The 24,948-nt window shown below is 41.3% G+C and overlaps 1 protein-coding gene across 2 annotated transcripts in view; it reads right to left on the bottom strand.

The window, feature by feature from the left end:
• The window catches only part of DCC (DCC netrin 1 receptor), a 933,783-nt gene that overhangs the window by 486,463 nt on the left and 422,372 nt on the right, over positions 1-24,948 (bottom strand). For both annotated transcript variants that reach the window (XM_050944636.1, XM_050944637.1), the window contains exon 3: positions 18,595-18,879. In XM_050944636.1, the coding sequence (XP_050800593.1) occupies positions 18,595-18,879 (285 nt within the window). The remainder of the gene's footprint in view (positions 1-18,594; positions 18,880-24,948) is intronic.

The following is a 24,948-nucleotide window of genomic DNA, read 5'->3' as shown; positions in this document are numbered from 1 at the left end:
AGTGAAGATTCCCCATTTACAATTACATTTTGAGACCTATCAGTTAGCCAGTTCTTAATCCATTTAATGTATGCCATATTGATTTTGTATTGTTCTAGTTTCTTAATCCAAATGTCATGCGGTACCAAATCAAACGGTTTACAGAAGACTAAGTATATTACATCAATACTATTACGCTGATCAAGCAAAGAAATCACATCAAAAAGATAAAGTTAGTTTGACAAGTTCTGTCTTCTATAAATCTATGTTGATTGGCATAAACAACATTACCCTCCTTTAATTCTTGATTGATCCCTGTATCAACTGTTCCTTATTTTTCCAAAGATCCATGTCAGGCTCGTGGATGTATAATTACCTACCTAATCCTCTATCTTTTTTAAATACTGATACAACATTAAGAACAAGGCGTACTTGTGGCACCTTAGAGACTAACAAATTTATTTGGGCATAAGCTTTCATGGGCTATAACCCACTTCATCAGATGAATGCAGTGGAAAATACAGTAGGAGGATATACATACACAGAGAACATTAAAAAAAATGGGTGTTCCCATACCAACTCTAAGGAGACTAATCAATGAAGGTGGGCTATTATCAGCAGGAGAAAAAAAAGTGTTTGTAGTGATAATTAGGATGGCCCATCTCAAACAGTTGACAAGAAGGTGTGAATAACTGTAGGGGAAAAATTAGCATGGGGAAATAGTTTTTTACTTTGTGTAATGATCCATCCACTCCCAGTCTTTATTCAAGCCTAATTTAATGGTGTCCAGTTTGCAAATTAATACTAATTCTGCAGTTTCTCATTGGAATCTGTTTTTGAAGCTTTATTTTTTGTAGCAGAACTGCAACTTTAAAAAACACATCAAAAACAGACCTTTTCCCTTACTGTTATTCACGCCTTCTTGTCAACTGTTTGAAATGAGCCATCCTGATTATTAATACAAACATTTTTTTCTCCTGCTGATAATAGCCCACCTTCATTGATTAGTCTCCTTAGAATTGGTATGGCAATCCCCATCTTTTCATGTTCTCTGTGTAATATATATCTTCCTACTGTATTTTCCGCAGCATGAATCTGATGAAGTGGGCTGTAGCCCACGAAAGCTTATGCCCAAATAAATTTGTTAGTCTCTAAGGTGCCACAAGCACTCCTGTTCTTTTTGCTGATACAGACTAACACGGCTACCACTCTGACACCTGACACAACATTAGCTTTCTTCCACTTCTCTGGAACTTCTCCAGTGTTCCGTGATTTACTGAAAATCCTCAACAACAGTCCAGAGAGCTCCTTGGCCATCTCTTAAAATTGACAGATGCATGTTTTATCTTGACTTGCTGATTTAAAAAAGCCTAACTTTTTAACATCCTCCTGAGTTACTGTTGGAATGGAAAGTATTCTATCATCATCATATGATATAAATACATTATCTGTCTTCTTTCCCAAATACAGAACAGAAATATTTGTTGAACACTTCTGCCTTCTCTGCATTAATATTGACAATTGTACCATTTTTATGTAGCAATGGAAAAGTACTGTTGTTAGGATCCCTTTTGTTCCTATATACTTGAAACAATCATTGTCCTTAACTTTGCTGGCCACTGGTTTTGTCTTATGTTCCTCTTATCATTTTTCTGCAATTCCTAGCATCTAATTTATATTAATCACTATAAAATGTCTCTTTTTTGTATTCAATATATATCAAATACACACACACACACACAGAGAGAGTTTCTACTTCCCGTCTCAGCCACACTTGTTTTCTAACCAATGTAATCTCTCTCAATTTTGGCTTTTTGAGCATCTAGGAAAATATATTTAAACTGTTCCCAGTTATTTTCATTTTTCTATTTAATTCTTTCATCCAGATGATTCGGCTCACAATTGTTTTCTGTTGCACCTTCCGTAGCTATAGCTGTGTCCACTATGACATTGCCCCTCCAATCCCTGGCCCTGCCCATTACAACAGGATTTGCATAGGGAGCCTTCTAAAACTGCCTATGACTGTCTTCCTCAACTCTGCACAGAGAAAATTCGCTCCAAGCTGAACCCTGGGTTTTAATGGCCCCTTTACACTGCAAAATAAAGAGTCAATAACAGGAGGGAGAGGACATCCTCAGGAACCCTTACACACAGTTCCCTCTTCTAAATAACTGGTAACCCTGCCTAATTCTGGACAATTATTGGACAGCTACTTGCCCACATTACATGTTGCACATAAACACTGTGTGTTGCAACACACACACAACCTAGCCCCTAATCTGGCACAAGTGCCTATGAGTCTTGAACAGCTGAAGTAGCATCTCCTATACCACTCCTCCTCCCTCCACCTTCAGTGGATGTATGACATACAAAGGTGCATGGGCTTCTTTATACCCAGAAGATCCCAGCTGTACAACACACAGCAGGTCCAGGATTGGAGAAGGGTGAAGATGAGCTTTATGCAACCTTTCACACCTCTTTACATGCCTCACCTGTGCACTTCTCAGCATCTAACCCAGTATTTCTAATTTTTCAGCTCTCCTATGACAGAATAATTTTTTTTTTTAGCACCCAACAATTTTCATTATTAAATCTGTAGTGCCATTATGTGGTGTAAAGTAGCGTTGCCACTGGAAACTAAAGGCAGATTGTCCCAAATTGATTTAAAGTGAAAAGAACTAGTTCACTCTTGTCTCTATCCCCAGATTTGTAAATTAATCTATTCTCCACCTACTGACAATCTTCAATCTAGTTAGATCATCCTCAATCTAGTTAGATCTCATAAAGTTCATCCTGTACAATGGGTCTTAAGATAACAAATTGTATTTCAAATACATTCAGAGGCAAATTACATGATATTATTATTGCCCTTCTTCTGACCTATGTCTGTGCATCGAATACCTTAAACACAAAAATCAATCCTATCCAAACTGATCACAGGAAACTGAATTTATTTAATAAAGAAGAAAAACCCTAATCTGGCAACAAGCCAAGGAGTTTTGAGCAGACAAGGAAAAGTCAGAAGTTTCTTGGTAGCTATTTGTTATTGCACTTACAGCTCTGTTATTTTACTTATACCAGTTCTATGCGAAAAATGACACATTGACTAGGTATATATGCCTATATCTGTATTTATTTCCCCATCCATCTGCATATTTGCTTTTTACAGTGATATTGGCATGTTATATGTTGTGTAGACAATAGATTGGACTATTCAGAACACCATCCCATTACATTCTCTAAGTGTCATACATTAATTTTCTACCTATAAAATTTTATACCATGTCTGGAAAAATATACATTTATGAGTGGACGGTTATTTACAGCCAGGACTGAAATTCAGGACACTGTTTTGTTAAAGCTTAGCATAAAGCTAGCTTGGAAATACAAAACCTTTATATAATAAATGGGTATGTCACATAAAAGATACTTTCATACTGAGAAAAAAGGAAACTACATCATGCTAATAATATGGATTTATCGTTCTGTGTTGTGCTTCCATAAATTTCCGTCCCACTATGGCTAAATAGCAAGAAAGCCTGTCTCCCCCTGGGATAACAGACAACCTTTCCTACACAATCCTTCAGTGAAGTCAAAATCCTGATTTTATTTTTTTATAATTAAAGTATTTAGTCAAATTTTCTACTAGCAATGCTAAAAAAACCCAACATACCAGAACCTTGATGAGGATTCTGTACCCTGCACTCAGATGAGAAACCCCACTGATCTTGGCTTACTCATATGAATAAAAATTGCTTATGTGAGTTGGAGGACTCGGTTCCAAAATAAGACACATAAGTAAAGCAGCTACTGTCAGACACCTGTTAAGGCTGAAAACAGTATCTATGATAATTATAATCCCATTTTCACACACACTTACACCTTTCTGAAACAATCAGCTTTTGAGTTGAAATTATCCCTGTTTGGCCTCTTCCATAAAGGTGAATTTTCCTAGAAAATTTGAGCAAAATCATGACTTATGAGGAGAACATAGGTATTTTTGAAATCTAATACCTCCCCCTAACCAGCTCACCCATATGGCCTAGAAAAATGAGCCACAACTCCAGAATTCTGTTCCCACTTTCCTCACTTATTGTCCTTAATAAAACACTTCTCACTTGTCTCACACATTAAAAACACATGTTAAGCTTCACAAAACGTGTGTGAGGTACTGAATTATCACTCTACACCTTGCGACTTTGCTGCTCTTTATTCAAGAAGCTTCTCTTCAACAGTTCTCGGCATTCTTGAGCAATCAAATATGTGCAAATCTGTCCTTTCAAGTTCTTACACTGCATTGTTCCCCATGGTATACATTGCCTATATACTCCTCATTATGTGCTATACAGTACATTGTACACAGAGTGATAGAGAGAAGAATTCCTCTTCACTCTTTGTATTATATTTCCTGCTGAAGGTATAACCAAATGTGAATAAAATGTTTAGGGTCAATAATTTTATTTTTAGTATTTGTTTCATTGGGTCTTGCTGCTTTCATTTTTTCTCCCTGAACTAAAATCACAGTTGTCCAATGAACATTTTATTTTATTACTCTATGTAATACCACAATACTTGTAATATTTCTGTACACTTAGTAAAGAGTGCCATGACTGACAAACTACAGTACAAATTACATAACTGCAAACACAGAGTTTAAAAATTATGTGCTAGTGTCACAAATCCACAGGATCAGTGACAGTCCTTAGTTTTGGAACAGTCTCCAGGAGGAACTTTTTCAGTGTACTAGACCCCCAAGGGGTTTCTCTCTTTCTCCAGGGTAAGCCGCATGGCCTCACCACTTTCTGCTTCATACCTTGAGCACCCCTGCTTCAAACCTTGCTCAGTGAGTCCAAATGAGACAGGCTCCTGGTAGAGACTTGTACACTCATCAGGGATTAATGCACCTCACCGAGCCTTTCAATGACACTCAAATAGCATTGTCAAAATTGTAGGATTTATTAGTCAATTGGAACACAACATAGGAAGTCCTGAGGTTAGCCTAGAGAACTGAAGGTTAAAGCACATAAACCATTCTGGTTAGTCCAGAGCCCTGCCAAACTGTAGTGAACTCCCATGCAGGGCCGGCTTTAGGCCTATTCCACCAATTCCCCCGAATTGGGCCCTGTGCCTAAGAGGGTCCGAGCCCAGTGAGAATCCCTTCCCTAGCTAGAGGCACGTTTTTAATTTTTACTCACCTGGCAGCGCTTCGGGTCTTCAGTGGCACTTCGGCAGCAGGTTCTTAGCTTGCTCTGGGTCTTCGACGGCATTTCGGTGGCGGGTCCTTCAGTGCCGCTGAAGACCTGGACCGAGTGAAGGACCGCCAAAGACCGCCTGGACCGCCAAAGTGCCGCCGAAGACTAGGAGAACCACCCGGTGAGTACAAGCCCCACGTGTTTTTTTACATGTGTGGACTTTTTTTGTTTGGTTGGATTTTTTTAAGTCATCTCTGCCGGGGCCCTGTTGAAACTGTTCGAATTGGGCCCCACATTTCCTAAAGCCGGCACTGCCCCCAAGTTCAAGATGTCTATCTTTCAGTTTGATTTACTTCATCAAATCCCAGGTGAGAGTCCTGACTCTTATCCTCCCTATCTGACACCTCTGTCCTTTGTTCTCTAGCTTGGGGATGTTGCTCAGCCTTCCTGCTAAGAGAAGTGGGGAAATCCATCTCTCTATGGTTGCTTGGCGTCAGTGTCCTGGTGACTGGATTTGTCATTGTTGTCTCAGATTCTCTGTTGCTATGGGGTCAGCCTCAGCTAGTCTTTTTTCAATGACCCATTCAGGCTCAGACACCAAGGTGGCATTCATACCTGTGTCTCTTGCCTACCCTGAGAGCAAAACAATCTTTCTACCCTCCCCACATCATAGCCTTGCAAAGACTGAGGGTAATCGAGGCACAGATAGGTGTCAATATATTACAGAAAATTCCCACTTCGTTACAGCAAGGCCACCAAAATCATGAGATTAAAAAAAAATAATTTGATTATTTTAAGTCAAATAATAAATATTGGGTTCTTTTTATTTGTTGTCTGGTTTCTGGGCCAGTGAGGTGCACTTAGGCTCCTCAACCATGAGGACTAGACTATCACTACTTCCTCGAACAGAATCTAAAAGTTACTTGAATCCAGAAGCCGGGGATTTAAGTAAAACACCAAATATTTCAAACCCAGTAATCAAATGGCAAGACTTGGCTACACTGGAGTGAACATTAAATATTTAAACACAGTAAATTTCAAACACATCATTAGTGACAACTAAGTTAATAAAGTGCAAAATCCCTCATGTGTAGTGAAGAAAAGAGTTTGGCAATTGGACCAGGCTGTAAAAAATAAGATTTTTTGTATTTGCAAACTTCACAAACCCCAACATGGTTGGGAGGCAGGGGAGAGTAGGAAATTCCTTTCTAACATTGTATTGAGAGGAAGAGCAATATAGAGACAGTATGCAGATCGAGGGAAGTGATTACTCCCCTCTCTTCGACACTGGTGAGGCCACACTGGAGTATTGCATACAGTTTTGGTCTTCCTACTACAGAAGGGATTTGGACAAACTGGAACAAGTCCAGCAAAGGGCAACAAAAATTATTAGGGGGTTGGGGCCCATGACTTACAAGAAGAGGCTGAGGGAACTGGGACTATTTAGTCTGCAGAAGAGAAGAGTGAGGGGGGATTTGATAGCAGCCTTCAACTACCTGAAGGGGGGTTCCAAAGTGGATGGAGCTCGACTGTTCTCAGTAGTGGCAGATGACAGAACAAGAAGCAATGGTCTCAAATTGCAGTGGGGAAGGTCTAGGCTGGAAACACTATTTCACTAGGAGGGTGGTGAAGCACTGGACTAGGAAGTGGCGGAATCTTCATCTTTGGAGGTTTTTAAGGTCCAGCTTGACAAAGCCTTGGCTAAGATAATTTAGTTGGTGTTGGTCCTGCTTTGAGCAAGGGATTGGACTAGATGACCTCTTGAGGTCTCTTCCAACCCTAATATTCTACGATTCTATGCTGAGAATAATTCAGCTGAGTTGACCTAACTGTTCCAGCACAAAATAAATTAATGCTCCGACGATAGGAAAGCTAAATATAGCATTGAAAAAAGTCTAAACCAATAATTTCCATATCAGTATGTTGTTTGGGCTGAGGCTGGCATCTTCCTTATCTTCAGTCTTATTCTGAGTCTTTTTTTTTTTAAGTCCCTCATCCTATTTCTTGGCTCCTAGTTCTATTTAGCTGTATTAAAATACGTGTTGTTCAAGTGAGCCCAGACCACTCACCATCATTATTTACCACTCCACCAATTTGTGTGTCATTTGCAAACTTTACCAACAATGTTTTATATTTTCTTCCACAACACTCATAACCATATTGAATAGAACTGGGCCAAGAACAGATTCCTGTAGCACCCCAGGGGACCAATTTAGCCTAATAGTGATGACTTCTGTTCAACTGGGACAGTAATTCCACTTTTATGAGAACACCTTCTGCCATTGCTGTGGGGTTAAGTGATGCTTAAGCAGATGTGAAGTTCTAATCTCTGGTCTTTTAATGAAGTTACTTAACAACGATCAAAGCATATTTTAGACCTTCATGAATTTCAGAGTGTGTCTTATTACTTCAGTAGGAACAGCAACAGCATCTATGGTGCATTCACCCTCCTCCTTCTCCCCCCCCCCATAAGTACAAGCATGCACATGGAGCTGATCATCCAAAGGCAAATTAACTCTATTTTTCATTAAATAAGAACAGGTTACAAGTTTTAATTCATCCTTGGTCAGGGGCGGCTCTATGTTTTTTCCCGCCCCAAGCATGGCAGTCAGGCAGCCTTCGGCGGCTTTTCCGCAGGAGGTCCGCTGGTCATGCAGATTCAGCGGTAGTTCTCCGGGTGATCTACCGGTCCCATGCCTTCGGCATACCCGCCACTGAATTGCTGCCAAAGCCATAGGACCGGCAGACCTCCCGTAGAAATGTCACCGAAGGCTCCCTGACTGCCTCCCTCACGACGACCGACAGGCCCCGCACCCTGGCTTGCTGCCCCAGGCATGCACTTGCTGTGCTGGTGCCTGGAGCCGCCCCTGTCCTTGGTGGAGCACACTGTGTGTGATTTTTTTGTGGGAAAGTAGGGCGGCAAATTCTGCACTGTAATTCAGCAGAGGTAAGCTGTGTGAGGCAAAAGAGAAAACTCCAGAATAGATAACACTAGACCCATCAATGTCATCTGCCCCTAAGGACAATACAGGGTTATTATTTACAAAAGGAAAATTAATGCTTTTAGACAATGAACTATACAACTTATGCATTGGGGGGAAAAATCATTGCACTTCAGCAGGGTACAGGCTTCTCAAGAAACCAATCGGACCAATCAATTTACACCAGGGATGAGTTTGAGAGTGATTTTGTATCTTAGGATTCTTTTCTGTGTACAAGAAGATTCTTTTCTCTATATTGATTAGAGGAGTGTATGTGGTGATGTGAGCATCTCTCTTGTTTTCTGCAGTCTTGTAATGTCTGTCCAAAGTGTCTGGTTGAGGTTATGTTTCTGGAACCTGAAGTAAAGAGGTGCATTTTAATTAAAGGTTAGGTCTATGCATCAGGAATAAGCATTCTTTGGGGAAAAATGTGTGCTGGCTATTCGTAAAACAAAGGAAGAAGTGAAACAATGAAAGGGTGTTGGATTGGTTAAAAAGCCTTTGCTCAGATAAGCATCCAGTAGCTCCAAAGCTCATCCCAAATTTAATCCAGTGATGTGTTGGAGTCTGACAGCAGAGGCTAGTGGCTCTCTTTTTGAAATCCTGCCTCCAAGCTGAAGGCAAGTTTGGCTACTACTACACCATCCCATACCTGCCAGAGATGACTCACTCCAGGTTCTCATAATAGTACATTGCAAGAGAAAATGTTTTGCCTTTGGAATAAACCAGATTGCACCAACTGTCAAGTATTATCAAACATATTCTCATGGGAGGACACTCTCCGACATCCTTATCTATTTGGTATTATAAATAAGAGTTGAACTTGGTGTCTCTGTCTTTGGTCACGGTAATGACAGCACATTTTCAGTTTAAATGAGAAAATAAATGAATACATTCTCCAGTCCCTCAGCTCTCCTCTCTGCCATCATACATACATCAGGTACATGGCATTTATCATAGGCTCAGAGGGATATTTACAGGATCTCCCTTATTTAACCATGGACAACACAACATTGAATTTATTGACGTTTATCCCAAATTCAGCCATGTTGACCCAGCACTGAAAATACTGAGAACAGGATTTCTTGTGAAATTTCCACTTCTCCTTAGCTTCACTGAGGTTGAAATTCCATGAGAATACCCATTCTCTCAGGATTATGGCACTACTGCTTCTGGTCCCACATGGAATCAGGAAGTGCAAGAGCTCAAAGTAAACTGAATTTTTCAGACATCAGAAAAGATCTGGCTTTAGTTTGGGCTTTGGATGATGGCCTGAGACAGCTCGCATTTTATCCAAACTATCCACTTCCCATATTGCTAGTGAGGCTCAGGAATGTTGTTTTAGAAGGTGGAATTCAAAAGATTCTCAGTGTAAAGAAATGCTGTCAAGACCTATCTTTCTATGGCCAGATACTGCTCTCTGAGTTGTGCCTGTACTGAAATCAATGAGAGCTGGATGCACATATCTACAGACTGAATTTGACTGAGAGTCTCTTAGAAGACTAACGGAAGACATTTCCAAAACAAAACGTTTCTTCTTTTGAATTCCCCCCACCCCCATTCTGATTTTAGAGGAACACACCTTGCTTCTACCTATTTTTGTTCAGTAGTGTCTTGTTTATTTAGAGCATCACTGATCATGCCACAAGAAACATTTGAGTTATAGGTTCAATGATCTAAATAAATCTGTGCTCTTCGGTGGATAAATGGATTAAAGGTGTCAAATTTTGTTTTGCTCCTCATCCCCACTTTCAAAGCAAAAGAATAAGAGTATTTATCCGTGCATAACTAAAAATTCCCTTTCTTCAAGCAACGAGGCTTATAGAGCCATTACAATGGGAACTTCCACCTGCTCGCAGCTTGGGGCCAGCCAGACCTGTCAGTAACTGGCAGCAGGGGAGTGCCCTGCCCCCTGATGTATCCTCCAGTTGAGAAAGTTTCTACAATTAATATAATTCAAATACACTTTCTTAAGTTGCAGATTTTGTAAAATATACTTTGAGGAAAACCACAAAAAATTCTCCTACTGCAGAACATGGTAAATTCCACCAAATGGCAACTAACCCTAATCTTTGGATGCCAGTTTTCATCTCTATTCTGCAAAATCCACTGGTCTCGAGGGTGGGCCAGATCTGTGGACATTATTACCTGAAAAAAGGCAATTTTCAGATAAGCATAGATAAGTTTTCCTATTCTTTGAGCCATTAAAATTATTTTTTTTGTGCCAATGTGCCTCAAGAGTGGGAAGCAAAATCATCCTTTAAATATGGTTACCACCTATGGAAAAACTCTGCCAAAAGGGGGAAAAAATTATGTTGGCTAAGACTGGATGACCAATTTTCAGAATTTGGTGAACAAATGGCCATCTAGCAGATCTCAGTACTGGAGAAACTACTACTCTGCCCTGAGATTGTCAATGTGCTCCTAAAGATTGGACTTCAATGCTGAACAGAAGGAATATTTCTTGCATTTACTTAGGGAATAAATGGTATGATAGTTGTGAGGACCACTTATCTGAATTAGAAGTACAATATGGAGCCTCATTAGAGAAAGCTCCCAACTTCAAATAAAATTTTAAAAAAACAGAATGAAAACTGTAGCCCTTGAAATGCCTATTCCAATGGATAGAGAACATAACAGCCCCTGCAGGGGTTCAACCTAGGTAGTGCTGTAAAGAGCAGAATGAGGTTCCAAGGACATATTCTATTCCCTCGGGCTGGAAGAAGTTTGGTGACCAAGAAAGCATTCGATGTTGGCGTTTATATAAAAAACTTTTTTTTCTTGAACATGCTGAGAACTTTATACTATAAAGACTTGATCTTTTCGCTTGGACACTGTTATATACCCACAACCAAGCTTCCCTGGGCTATGGCCACTCTAGGATGTGTTTCACTGGCTTAACCAGCCAATAGAATAAGATCTATATGTTGATTTCTCTGTTGGATTCTATGAAAGCAATCACTACTTCATGCAAGTATCCATTGTAAACCTTCCTGCTCCTGGGTGGAAGACTGGTTTTGCAATAGCCACGCTCTGTAAGACAGAGGCATCTGAAGCTCCAGGACCAAGCTATTCAAGCCTGAGTATCATAATCTCTACATCCAAAAAGGTATATGCCGTATCTCATTCCCATGTTTTGTATTGTCCTGTGGAGCAGTGGAAAAGATTAGAAGATGTAGCAGGAACTTTGCCCAGCTTTGCAAGATGCCATTCGCTGCCTAATATCCTGAGCCCTGACACACAGAAAGGCCACAGGGCACTTTATTTTCTGTTTCTAGTTGCAAAGAAGTTGATCACCAGCCCACCAAATTACTTATGATGAGTGATGATATTTCTGGGTGCAGAAGCCACTCTGTTAATCCAACATGTGCCATGTAGATCTTGATGTTGTTTGTCTCCCACTTGCACAATGACTAGGGCAGAGGCAGCTGGACTGGTACTCTTCACTGGACTGGGGTCAAAGGCAGGAGTCAAGACTAGTTACCAAGCTGAGGCAGGAGATGAATACCAACGTCAAGCCAAGCCAGGATCAATGGCAGGAGTCAGGAGTGAGATGGGGTGAAGACGAGATCTGTAGCAAGCCAGAGTCTTCATTCCTGCTTGGACAACTCTGCAGGACAATGTCCTAATTTAAATAGTTGATGTGGACTAATCAGGGGGCTGCAGGATTCTGTCTCTCTGGCCTCTTCAGATAGTATTTCCTGTGGTGCCTAATACTCTAAGAAATGGTTGGATGCTGCTTCCTTGGTGGCCCAGGACCCTGAAACCCTGAATATAGACTTGCAGATCCATACACATTGTTGGGCAATGCACAACTTTGCTCCACCCAAGGCAGGAGAATCACTCTGGGATGGAGCTGATAATGTTCTTCCTACTTATTATGAAAATCCCATCAGACACACTAACTGCTACAACCACAACAGGTCTGTTATCCATGGAAGTAGGGTAACCAGATGTCCTGATTTTATAGGGAAGTCCCAATATTCAGGGCTTTTTCTTATATAGGTGCCTATTACCCCCCAATCCCTGTTCTGATTTTTCACACTTGGTACCTGGTCACCCTACATGGAAAATACAAATGCTGTGAGATCCAATGAATCACTGTGTTTTGGTGGATGTTGTAATCTGTTTCTGGTACACATTCCCTGACCTGAACTGTAAAGATCATTTTTTAAAAAATCTGATTCTCTGCAATCACCTCTCTCAGATTCCAAAGTCAGGAGGGACCATTGTGGTTATCTAGTCTGACCTCCTGCAAAGCACAGGCCCTGAAAAAATTCCTAGAGTATAACTTTTATCCAATCTTGAATTAAAAATTGCCATTGGTGGAGAATCCCCTGTGACACAGGATAAGTCGTTACAATGGCTAATTATCCTCACTGTTAAAAAAGTAAATCTTGTTTCCAGTCCAAAATTGTCTAGCTTTAACTTCCAGCCATCACATCATGTCATACCTTTCATGGTTAGACTGAAGAGCCCATTATTCAATATTTTCTCCCTATGTAGATACTGATAGACATGAACCACCTCACCCCTTAAACAAAATAGATGGAACAAAAAGAAGGTTAACTGAGTCTTTCACAACAAGCCACGTTTTCTAATCTTTTAACTATTCTTGTGGCTCCTCTCTGAACCTTCTCCAATTTATCAACACCCTTCTTGAACTGTGGGCACCAGAACTGGGAACAGTATTCCAGCAACAGTCACATCAGTGCCAAACACAGAGATAAAATAACCTCCCTACTCCTACTTGAGATTCCCCTGTTTATGCATCCTAGGATTATATTAGCCCTTTTGGCCCCACTGTTGCACTGGGAGCTCAGGTTCAGTTGCCTATGCACTACCATCTGCAAATCTTTTTCAGACTCACTGTTTCCCAGGATAGAATTCCCCCATTCTGTAAGTAGGGTCTACTTCCTTTGTAAATCTCTACATTTACAATATTAAAATGCATATTGTTTGCTTACACCCCACTTACCACGTACTTCAGATTGCTCTGAATCAGTGACTTGTCCTCTTCATTATTTACCATTGTCCCAATTTTTGAGTCATCTGTTAATTTTATTTGGGATAATCTTATGTTTTCTTCCAGACCTTGATAAAAAATAGTAAATAGCATAGGGCCAGGAACACATCCCTGCAGGACCCCACCAGAAACACACTGGCTCAATGACGATTCCCTGTTTACAATTATATTTTGAGACCTATCAGTTAGCCAGTTTTAAATCTATTTAAAGTCTGCCATGTTAATATTATATCATGCTACTTTTAAAATCAAAATGTTGTGCAGTATCCAAGTCAAATGCCTTAAAGAGGTCTAAATATATTATATCAACACTTAACTTTTATCAGCCAAACTGGTAATCTAATAACAAAAGGGAAATCAAGTTAGTTTGAGAGGATCTCTTTTCCAAAATCCCATATTGATTGGCATTAATTACTACCCCTTTATTCATCAGATTCCATATCAGCCACTCCACTATCTTGCCTGGGATCTAAGTCAGACTGACAGGTCTATAATTACCGGGTCACTCTGTTTACCCTTTTTAAATACTAGCACAAAATTAGCTGTTGTAGAAGCAGAGAATACAGAACTGGAGCTAGATCTCTGCCAACAGATGAAATAGAGCGAGATGTAGATGGTTTCTCTGGAATTACTGAATAGGTATCATATAAAATCTGGATCATTGAATCATGCCTATGTATGAGTTTAGAATTCCCAATAGGCTCCAATATGAACTGGATTTCCATCTCAGTGATACCACCTGTATTACACTATGGTCATCTTCATATTTGTGCACATTCTTCTGAGATAAAACCTTATATCAATAGTATTCATTCTCAACTCAGGCCTATAATTGACTTCCCAGGCATCATATGTCTGTGTCTGTCCTAAACCCAAGATATTCCAGGAAATATGTAACTTTGTGTGTTTGCTTCAGCTTTCTCTGTAGAGAACTGTGATCAGAAAAATTGTTCAGAAAGAGATAAGTAAATTTCCTTCTTCCCTAAGGCCACTATGTGTAGAGTATTTTAGATATATTGTAAATATTTGATTATCTAACGCTGATTTTGACCACTGGCCTTCCTGCCCTAAGGAGGAACAATTCTATTTGTGGTGAGGGGCACGCATGCATGCCTAGAGGAATCAGTATGTTTATGGCTTATTCTCTTCTGTATTGATCCACCATGCTGCACTCATCTCATGAGCCAGGGAACCAGGTGCTGAGGATCAGTTGCCCTGCTGCATTCCAGGGAGGTGAGCAGAGGAAACAGAGCTGATTTTATTATTCAGTTATTTATGGGAGCTTGTCCCCATAATCCTGCTTTAGATGGGGAAATGAAATTGGGTCCAGAGATTGTAAACCACTTGAAATATTTTCAGAGCCATCTCCCTGTCCTAAGAGAGGCTGAAACTATTTGTGTCCTTCTCCCAAATAGGCCCTGTCTGGGTCTCAAGTATGGATCTGGGATTCTGGGTCTCAAGTCCCCAGAATCACAACCCTCTGTTGCATGGGATCCACATGAGCCAGATAGGTCTTCTTCTTTCCTGGAGTTCCTAATCCTGGTATATCAGTAGAGGGCTGAGGGGCGATTACAGAGGTCACAGCAAGGGAAGAGAGCTGGACATGAAGGCTCCTTACTGCCATTTGCAGTGTTCATACTGTGCCCAGTGCCCTCCATCCACAACTCGTAGGGAAGTGGACGGGGAGAAGGTGGCTGTGCTCCATAGTGTGAAGCATGGCTGGGACCCAGGTGCAACCACATCTGGTGTGCTGCCATTTTGGCTTCACTCCCATTGTGGAGATTGTGGGGCTCCTTGCTCTGGAGTCTCTTCATTTCCAGTCCTGCCTGCCACCTTTCCTGCTGGGAGGGCTGCAACCATTGAGGAGGCAGAAAAAAACTGCAGGGAACTTCAGGAGGTGGGGTATTACCTTGCTACCAGCAAATGATGGATTTGGTTCTGCCCCCAAGCTGCAAGCAGTCTGTAATGCATCCGGAGGAGTTGGATTTGGGAGCTCTATTCCCAGTCTGTCCCAGGGGTTTTGCCCTGGCATCAGAATCTAAAATACAGAGAATGTTTGAATCTCACAAATCCCATTGGCTCTGCCCATCAAATCAATGGTTCCAAGAGCCATCTACCATTCCCCAAAAGGGAGAATAAGCAGAACTCTGTGAGCCATGTCCCTATAAGAGATCCACACATGGACAGATTCATTCTAATAGTTCATGGGTAAAATCCTGGCTCTGCTGAACTCAGTGGCAACACTGCAAGTGGCTTCAATGGGGTCTGGATTTCACCCCAGCAGTCCGAGAGACCTGCACTGTGCCCTTTGGCTTAACTAGAAGTTACATATGCTTATGATAGAATCATAGAACTAGAAGGGACCTCAAGAAGTCATGTAGTTCAGTCCCCTGCACTCAAGGCAGGATTAAATATTATCTAGACTATCCCTGACAGGTATTTGTGCACCATGCTCTTAAAAATCCCCCTCCCTAAGCAATTTATTCCAGTGCTTAACCACTCCGACAGTTAGGAAGTTTTTCCTAATGTCCAACCTAAACCTCCCTTGCTGCAATTTAAGCCCATTGCTTCTTGTCCTATCCTCAGAGGTTAAGAAAAACAATTGTTCTCCCTCCTCCTTGTAACAACCTTTTATTAGTTGAAAACTGTTATCATGTCCCCTCTCAGTCTTCTCTTCTCCAGACTAAACAAATCCAGTTTTTTTTCAATCTTCCTTCACAGGTCATGTTTTCTAGATATTTAATCATTCTTGTTGCTCTTCTCTGGACTCTCTCCAATTTGTCCACATCTTTTCTGAAATGTGGTGCCCAGAATGGAACACAATACTCCATTTGAGGCCTAATCAGCGCGGTCTAGAATGGAAGAATTACTTCTCATGTCTTGCTTACAACACTCCTGCTAACACATCCCAGAATGATGTTTCCTTTTTTTGCAACAGTGTTACACTGTTGACTCATACTTAGATTGCAATCCACTATGACCCCCAAATCCCGTTCCACAGTACTCCTTCCTAGGCAGTTATTTCCAATTTTGTATGTGTGCAACTGAATGTTTCTTCCTAAATTGAATACTTTGTATTTGTCCTTATTGAATTTCATCCTGTTTACTTCAGACCATTTCTCCAGTTTGTCCAGATCATTTTGAATTTTAATCCTATCCTCCAAAGCACTTGCAACCCTTTCCAGCTTGTTATCATCTGCAAACTTTATAAGTATACTCTCTATGCCATTATCTAAATCATGGATGAAGCTATTGAACAGAACCAGACACAGAACTGATCCCTGTGGGCAGGGCCGGCGCTACCATTTAGGCGACCTAGGCAATGGCCTAGGGAGCCAGAATTTTTGTGGGGCGCTATTTTGCCGGAGGGGGGTGGCATGCGGGTCCGGTGGACCTACCGCAGTCACGTTGGCAGATGGCCCGCTGCTGGAAAGGCTCCGGTGGAGCTGCCGCAGTCATTTCAGTGGACGGTGTGCTGGTCTAAAGGCTCCGGCGGACCTACTGCCGTCATGCCTGGGGCAGGTCCACCAGAGCCTTTAGACCAGTGGGCCGCCCGCCAGCATCACTGCAGCAGCTCCACCGCAGCCTTTAGACCAGCGCACCGTCCGCTGGCATGACTATGGTAGGTCCACTGGACCCGCGGGGGCAGCAAAATGGCCGTCCGCCTAGGGCATCAGAAACCCTGGCGCCGCTCCTGCCTGTGGGATCCACTTGTTATTCCCTTCCAGCATGACTGTCACCCACTGATTACTACTCTCTGGGAACGATTTTCCAACCACCTTATAGAAGCTCCATGTAGGTTGCATTTCCCTAGTTTGTTTAGAGAAGGTCATGCGAGACAGTATTAAAAGCCTTACTAAAATCAAGATATTCCATATCTACTGCTTCCCCCCATCCACAAGGCTTGTTAGCTTTCTTTGCCAGGGTATCAGGTTGGTCTGACATGATTTGTTCTTGACAAATCCATGCTGACTGTTATTTATCACCTTAGTATCTTCTAGGTGTTTGCAAATTGATTGCTTAATTATTTGCTCCATTATCTTTCTGGATACAGAAGTTAAGCTGACTGGTCTGTAATTCACTGGGTTGTCCTTATTTCCCTTTCTATAGATGGGCACTATATTTGCTCTTTTCCAGTCTTCTGGAATGTCTCCCATCTTCCATGACTTTTCAAAGATAATTGCTAATGGTTCAGATACCACCTCAGTCAGTTCCTTGAATATTCTAGGATGCATTTCATCAGGTACTGCTGATTTGAAAACATCTACCTTGTCTAAGTAATTTTTGACTTGTTCTTTCCCTATTTTAGACTCTGATCCTACATCATTTTCAATGGCATTCACTATGTTAGACATCCAATTACCACCAACCTTCTTGGTGAAAACCGAAAAAAGACGTCATTAAACACTTCTGCCATGTCCACATTTTCTGTTATTGGCTTTTCCCTCTCATTGAGTAATAGGCCTATTCTATTCTTGATTGTCTTCTTGCTTCTAACGTATTTGTAGAATGTGTGTTTCGTTCCCTTTTATGTCCCTAGCTAGTTTGATCTCTTCTGTGCCTTAACTTTTCTAATTTTGTCCCTACATATTTGTGTTATTTGTTTATATTCACCCTTTATAATTAGACAGTTTCCACTTTTTATAGGACTCTTTTTTAGAATTTTAGATCATTGAAGCTCTCCTGGTTAAGCCAGGTGGTCTCTTGCCATACTTCCTATCTTTCCTACTCAGTAGGATAGTTTGCTCGTGTTCTCAATAATGTCTCTTTGAAAAACTGTCAACTGTCTTCAATTGTTTTTCCCCTTAGACTTGATCATCCAGCAGGAGGGCTTTCCGAGTAGATTCTAAAAATATGATGGTTAATGTCCTTGCAGAATTTCATTGGTGTTTGCCTTTAGACACACAAGAGTAGACGGCAAGACATTTCTGCACGGAATCATGCTGCAGAGCAATCTTCTACTGCTCAATAATATTCATGGTAATATTTCTAGAAATAAAGAAGCTGGAGCTAGACAGAAGACTATTGAAGTAATGGAAAGCCTGGCACAACAAAAGGTACATAGAACAAGACGTGGATACAGGAATGATTATGGATATAGATACAGGAACATAAACCTTTAACTAAAATTGCATCAGCTCTCAAACAATGGCCTATGGAAATTTGGCTAGTCACATAAGGCCAGCTACTCACCTTCATACCCAGAAGCTTCTAAACGTCTCCAGGCTCTTCAAAATAAAGAACTCAGAAGCCCATAGAAGCAACTGGAAAGAAAATTTAACTGCCCCCCATCAGGAGCGACAAGGTGGGTGAGGTAATATATTTCAGTGGACCAACTTCAGTTGGTGAAAGACAAGCTTTTGAGCCATATATAATTGGGGAAACATAAGGACAATGTAAAATCTATGGTTCTTACCTGTCAAAACTCGGATTTCTGCTTCATTTCCAGTTCTGGTACTAGCAGGATTTTTTGCAAGGCATCTATAGATCCCACTGTCTCCTGCTTGGATTCTGCTAATCTGTAAAGCTCCAGAGGGCAAGACAGCCACTCGGGTGTCACTGGGGCTCAGGATCAAGTCCTCCAGGTTTTTTTGCCAGTGTACCATCGGCATAGGCTCTCCAACTACTTCACACTTTAACAAAACTGTGTCTCCCGCAAAAGCTGTGACAGATTCTGTCTGGGAAAGAAACCTCAATGGTCCTGCAAGCACAAGGAAAAGAAGCAATTATATAGTCACTGAAAATATAAATTGCATGCTGTGTCTGTGTTGATCTGGATTTGGTTAATAATCCAATCTGAAGAATAAGTGATGTTCAGACAAGTACTTTGAGGCTTCTGTGATTGCTGAATGACTATCAGTATGCCACTAATGAGTGTAATTTAAAGAAGAAAATAATAGATGTGTTATTGACATAAGAGAGTATCAAATAGCAACCCATTACTTACAAATTACTTCAGGAATAACTTTATCAAAGTACAAACACAGTGTTATGCAATACACACTATTCAGAACAGGATGGAATTCAAAGAAAGATGTACTGCAATTAAGTAGGATTAAGAAACTTTTTGTTATTTTCACATCTTTCCACCTAATGGAATCTTTCTTCCATGCTGCACTTCAAACTGTATGACTGACATGTCCTCTGAAAGGATACTATTCATTGTATTGAAACAAGCAAAGTCTATGTCCATGTTATTGCAGGTGGAGGTAGCAACTCCTGTCACTTTTCATTATAAAGGACTCTTTCAATCTATTTTTTGAGAGGCTCCAACACAGCTGTTGTTTGCAAAATTCAATAGGATCCAAGCCTTTGAGCTAGACGTGGGTCTTTTACTTGTACCGTCATTCCATTCAGTTTTGGCTGAGATATAGACTGTTAAAAAAATCACTATTTCCCCAAGGAATGCAAATGAAAGATGTAAGTATCTTTCAAAGCAACAGTGGCAGCAGCACTGGTTTATGATTTATGGTTGCCAATGAAACAGTAATTCTGCCCCCTCGCACATCTGAGCATGATAATGTTTTTAAAGATACAAACAAACCATTCCCACCCACCCCATGTACACTTGGATACCAAAACTAAAAAGCCAGATCTGTGCAATGTCAAGTAGGTAGAAGCTGCAAGAATTGGACCTGGCCTGAGTGAGTCAAAGATAATGTCCAGATTATAGGCCTCTATGGTGATGTTATCAGTGGTAACAGAACACTAAGGGAGAAGGGGAGAGGAAATGCTCAGTTGCCAAATGATGACCAGATGTCATCAGAGAAACGGGTTGAAGTTAGGGTTTAGATAAAGGGAGACAGGTCTTTAGCAGAGAGATAGATCTGTGAACCATTAGTATAAAGATGGTATTTGAAATCACCCTTATGGATAAGATCATTTAGAAATAGGAGATAGAGAGAGAAGAGCAAGTGGACAAGCATAGAGCTTTTTGGAGAGGCCTATCGACAAAGGGAGAGAGTGAAGAAAAGAACCCATCAAAAGTGATTTTGAAAGCAAATTAGAGGAGTAGAAAGAGACCAGTAAGAGGCAAAAGCCTCCAAAGTCAACAGAGTGCAATATTTCAAAAAGTAGAGGAGTGGTCGGTGGTGTCAGAGGCCATCAAGAGTTCGAGAAGAAAGAAAATATGGGCTCTGGCATTTTTGCCAGTAAAAAGTCAGTCAAAATTTCACTGAGTGGGTAGGGCAGAAACTAGTATAGTCTAATAAATGTATTGTTAGAGTGGGATTCAGGAAACCTGGGTTCAATTCCTGGCTCAACCACATTTCCTGTGTGATTGGGGTCAAGTCACGTAATCTACCTGTTGTCTCAGCTCACCACCTGAGATACTTCACACAAGGGGGGAGGGTTGGGGTATGAGGATAAAATCCATTAACAATTGTAAGGTGCTCAGACACTATGGTAGCAAGAACTATATATTATTATTATTATTATTTATATTTTCATAGTGCCTAGGAACCCCAGTCATGGTCTAGGATCCTGCTGTTCTAGGTACTGTACAAACACACATATAATGTAGACACATTTAGCTAAACAGTCAAGGATGCAGTTGAAGGAGAGGAACTCACAGGTGAACAACCATCAGCTGCACCCTTCTATAACCTACAGAAAGAGCAAAAATGCTACATTTCAAATGAAGCTGTTGGCACAGACACAGGATGTAACAGCTTTTCACATGAAGCAAAGCTGATGTAAACTCAAAAGACAGAAGCATTGAATGCTTTTTATTTTAGCTTTGCTTTACATAAATAATTAAAAAGTTAAAAGCAACATGCGTGTGAATGGAAAGCTGTTAAAAGCCACCACTATATTCATATCAGCAGAAAAGAAGGTTCACGAAAGTTTAAGGGAACAAAACAAACAAAAAAACCTGTCTGTCAAGATAGCATACGAACAAGGCTTTTGCCACAAACACCTGGTTGTCCTCAAGAGTCCATGCAGCAATCCCAAAAATCTCCATTTTAGGCAAATAAAATAAATAAAAGAACTATGGGACCAAGGCTGATTCTCACAATCACTTAGATCTGGCCACCCTAGGTAGTGACTCCAGAACTCCTTTAGAATTTTAGGTATAGTACAAACCACCATCAACCTCCATATGTCACAGATTTTATTTAGGAAAGGGGGAATATGCTTCACTTTACCTGGAACCCTAATGGCACATGCACCTTTCCCGAGACACCACACAAACCCCTTCATGGGTTCTGTGGGGGAGTCCAGACCCACAAGTTTGGGTGGGGTTAGAAAGAGCAGAGGGTTGGAGGTCTTCCTTCCAAGCCCATATGCAAAGCAGTGCAAGTGACTGCAGACTTTCCACCCTTGCTATGGAAAAAGCCCTTCTAAACAAGGGTGTACAGGGGACAGTGGTGATGGTGGTGGCTGAGAGAGAGATGCCTATTTCAGTGGTGAATTTGGCTCTACTGTATATAACACACATATTGTTACAACATATGGAAAAGATGGAGAAAGACACTGCAGTTAGGTTTTTCAAGAGCGCCTGAGTTACTTAAAAGCACAAGACTTTGTGACCCCCAATGGGACTTGTGCTCCTGAGCTACATAGGTGGTTTTGAAATTCTACCCTGTACATGGCTACAGACTGGTGGAGTGTGGTATAAGGATTTTGTCAGTCAGAGATTGGATGGCCATGCTACGTATGCGAGGCTAAGTCACAAGTTATGCACTCAACCCAAAGCACCACCACTCAACACGGCCATATGTTCTATATATGCCACATCTGTTACAGAAAAGACATTTTAGGCATGTTTTAGAGAGTTTAAAAACATGATTGGGACTTTGCATTTTTTCTCCATCTGTAAGGTCAGGTACCTTCATTCTCAATCCAAGCATTCAGAACACAGAAAGCAGGGCTGCCCAGAGGATTCAGGGGGACTGGGGTCTTCGGCGGTGGGTTCCGGAGCGGAAGGACCGCCCCCATCACCGAATTGCCACACAAGACCTGGAGCGGAAGAACCTCCAGGGGCCCAGACCCCGCGAGAGATTTCCTGGGCCCCTGGAGCAAGTGAAGGACCCCAGTGATTGCCCCACTTGCCTCCGCCCTCTGGGCGGCCCTGACAGAGAGAGCCAAAAAAAAAAGTTTAAAAATAATCTACTGTAGGCTTTCTGTATATATATAAATGTCATTGTTTTACTTTCTGATCTCCTGGGTACAGCTCTAGAAGCATGTACTGTTCCATTGGAAAACAGGGAGCTTCTCTTTTCCAGTGGTTATGTACAATGCTCCTCTTTATAGCTCTCCAGGATCCCACTCTAGCAGATCCCAGGGCTGTCACTATATATTGCCTGGCAAAGGCCTCAAGCCTGTATAGTTTTTATGGTGAAATTCCACAACATTTTTAGGCTTTTTTTTTCCTTTGAAGCTGCTCAAAAGCCTGGAATGTTGTAAGCTTTTTTCAGGGAAGAGGACTAATGAGTAGATACGGAGACAGTCAAAACATTTCTCACACAGTCAGCAATTTATCACAGTGTTTTCCCCACCACACCTAAAGTATTGTAAATATTAGTAGACCAAGACACAATCCTCATTACAGTATTGACATCTGGTTCAGTTGGTTTAGTCTAACAGTCTGACATTGAGTCCCTTGCATAGCTATACTAGTTTTAAGATAACTAAAAAAATAAACCACTTCACAGTTCAGGTTCATGCCATCCATGGCTTTTCACACACTGGGCTGGCTGCCTTTCACCCACTGTCTCAGGACATTACAGCCAGATCTGCTTTTAAATTCTAATCTGAAAATGGCACACAAGTCTGATTTGCCCTGCAGCCTGGTTGGCAGCCTATCAGGATCCCCATCCTTCCCTACAGAAGGTCTAATTATTAAGTAATTAAAATTCATTTAATAAAATGGCTTATCATTTGGGGGACAGACCTTGGGGTCTGGAGCATGATTAGCTATTAAATATTCAGCAATTTAGTAACACTCAGTAAAATCCCCTGAATGAGAGCTGCTTCAAGTGTTTTGTTTGTTTCAAATTAATGTCTGCAAGGTTACATAACATCAAGGCAAGATCTTTTTTCCCGACTTTCAATGCACACAATAGCTGAAGGGCAGAGAACTAAGTTAATGAAAAGGAGCTATATGCTTCTGTTAGGTTCAGGCAGCACCAAAGAAAGAGCAGCAGTGAGTCTGGAAAAGAAAATCTTCCATAAATCTCTTCCTAATTAGCTCTCCCTTATTTATTTTTTTCATCGTATTTTTTTAATCTTTCCTTTCCCATATTTTTATTCTACTTCATCTTCATTAGAAAAACTCTCCACATTAGTCAGGGGCAGCGCTACGTATTTTGCCACCCCAAGCAAGGCGGTCAGGTGGCTTTTGGCAGCATGCCTGAGGAAGGTCCACTGTTCCCGCGCCTTTGGCCTACCCGCCGCCAAATTGCCACCGAAGCCGCGGGACCGACGGACCTCCCGCAGGCATGATGCCAAAGGCTGCCTGACTGCTGCCCTCATGGCGACCAGCAAGCCGCCTCTCGCAGCTTGCCGCCGCAGTCACATGCTTGGTGCACTGGTGCATGGAGCCGCCCCTGAAACATTAGCTGAGCCAGGGAGTCAACAGCAAAGAAAGGATGGGAAAAGTATCAGCATGTATTCAGGTTTCAGAGTGATAACCGTGTTACTCTGTATCAGCAAAAAGAACGAGGAGTACTTGTGGCACCTTGGAGACTAACAAATTTATTTGGGCATAAGCTTTCATGGGCTAAAACTCACTTCATCAGATGCATGCAGTGGAAAATACAGTATGAAGATTACACACACACACACACACACACACAGAGGACATGAAAAATGGGTGTTGCCATACCAACTATAATGAGAGTAATCAACTAAGGTGGGCTATTATCAGCAGGAGAAAAAAACCTTTTGTAGTTATAATCAGGATGGCCCAAGAAGGTGTGAGTAATAGTAGGGGAAAAATAGCATTGGGAAATAGTTTTACTTTGTGTAAGGACCCATCATGTATTCAGTATTTGTGGCTTGCAGCCATACTTGTTTGGGCTATAATACTATATAAATCTCACACACTAAGCTTGCTCATGATTGAACAGTACTTGTACAAGCACCTTAAAGGATCACTCATGATAAGTCTTGAATTGGTGATGTCTGCACGTGGAACTTTTCCTACTGAGATTGTGCTGAATCAGGATAGCAGAGTAGTGTTTGGTGGCACTGCATTGCTGGAGATGCTGTCTTTTTAGAAGAGATGTAAAAATGAGGTTTTAATCACTATGGTCATCACAGAACCAATGACACGGTCCCTCCTCCATCAATAGTGGGTGTTTTTGGCTCAGACACTAAAGGTAAGGACCTAATTCCCCTAGGGCAATTTCTTTCTATCCAACTAAAATACCTTCTCATTTCTGCAGTTTCAAAGGGCTACAGCAGGGGTAGGCAACCTATGGCACAGGTGCCGAAGGCAGCACGCGAGCTGATTTCCAGTGGCACTCACACTGCCCAGGTCCTGGCCACCAGTCCAAGGGGTTCTGCATTTTAATTTAATTTTAAATGAAGCTTCTTAAACATTTTTAAAACCTTATTTACTTTAAATACAACAATAGTTTTGCTATATATTATAGACATAGAAAGAGACCTTCTAAACATGTTAAAATGTATTACTGGCACACAAAACCTTAAATTAGCGTGAATAAATAGTGGCAGAGCTCTAACCTTGCCCCCACGGGTCCTGTGCTTCCAGGCGGTTTATGCTAGCCTCAGTGGCTCACTGTGACCCTCCATGTAGCCCTTC

Source organism: Gopherus flavomarginatus, chromosome 3 (assembly GCF_025201925.1).
Source record: "Gopherus flavomarginatus isolate rGopFla2 chromosome 3, rGopFla2.mat.asm, whole genome shotgun sequence".
NCBI classification, from domain to species: Eukaryota; Metazoa; Chordata; order Testudines; family Testudinidae; genus Gopherus; species Gopherus flavomarginatus.
This window is presented reverse-complemented; position numbering and strand designations above follow the sequence as displayed.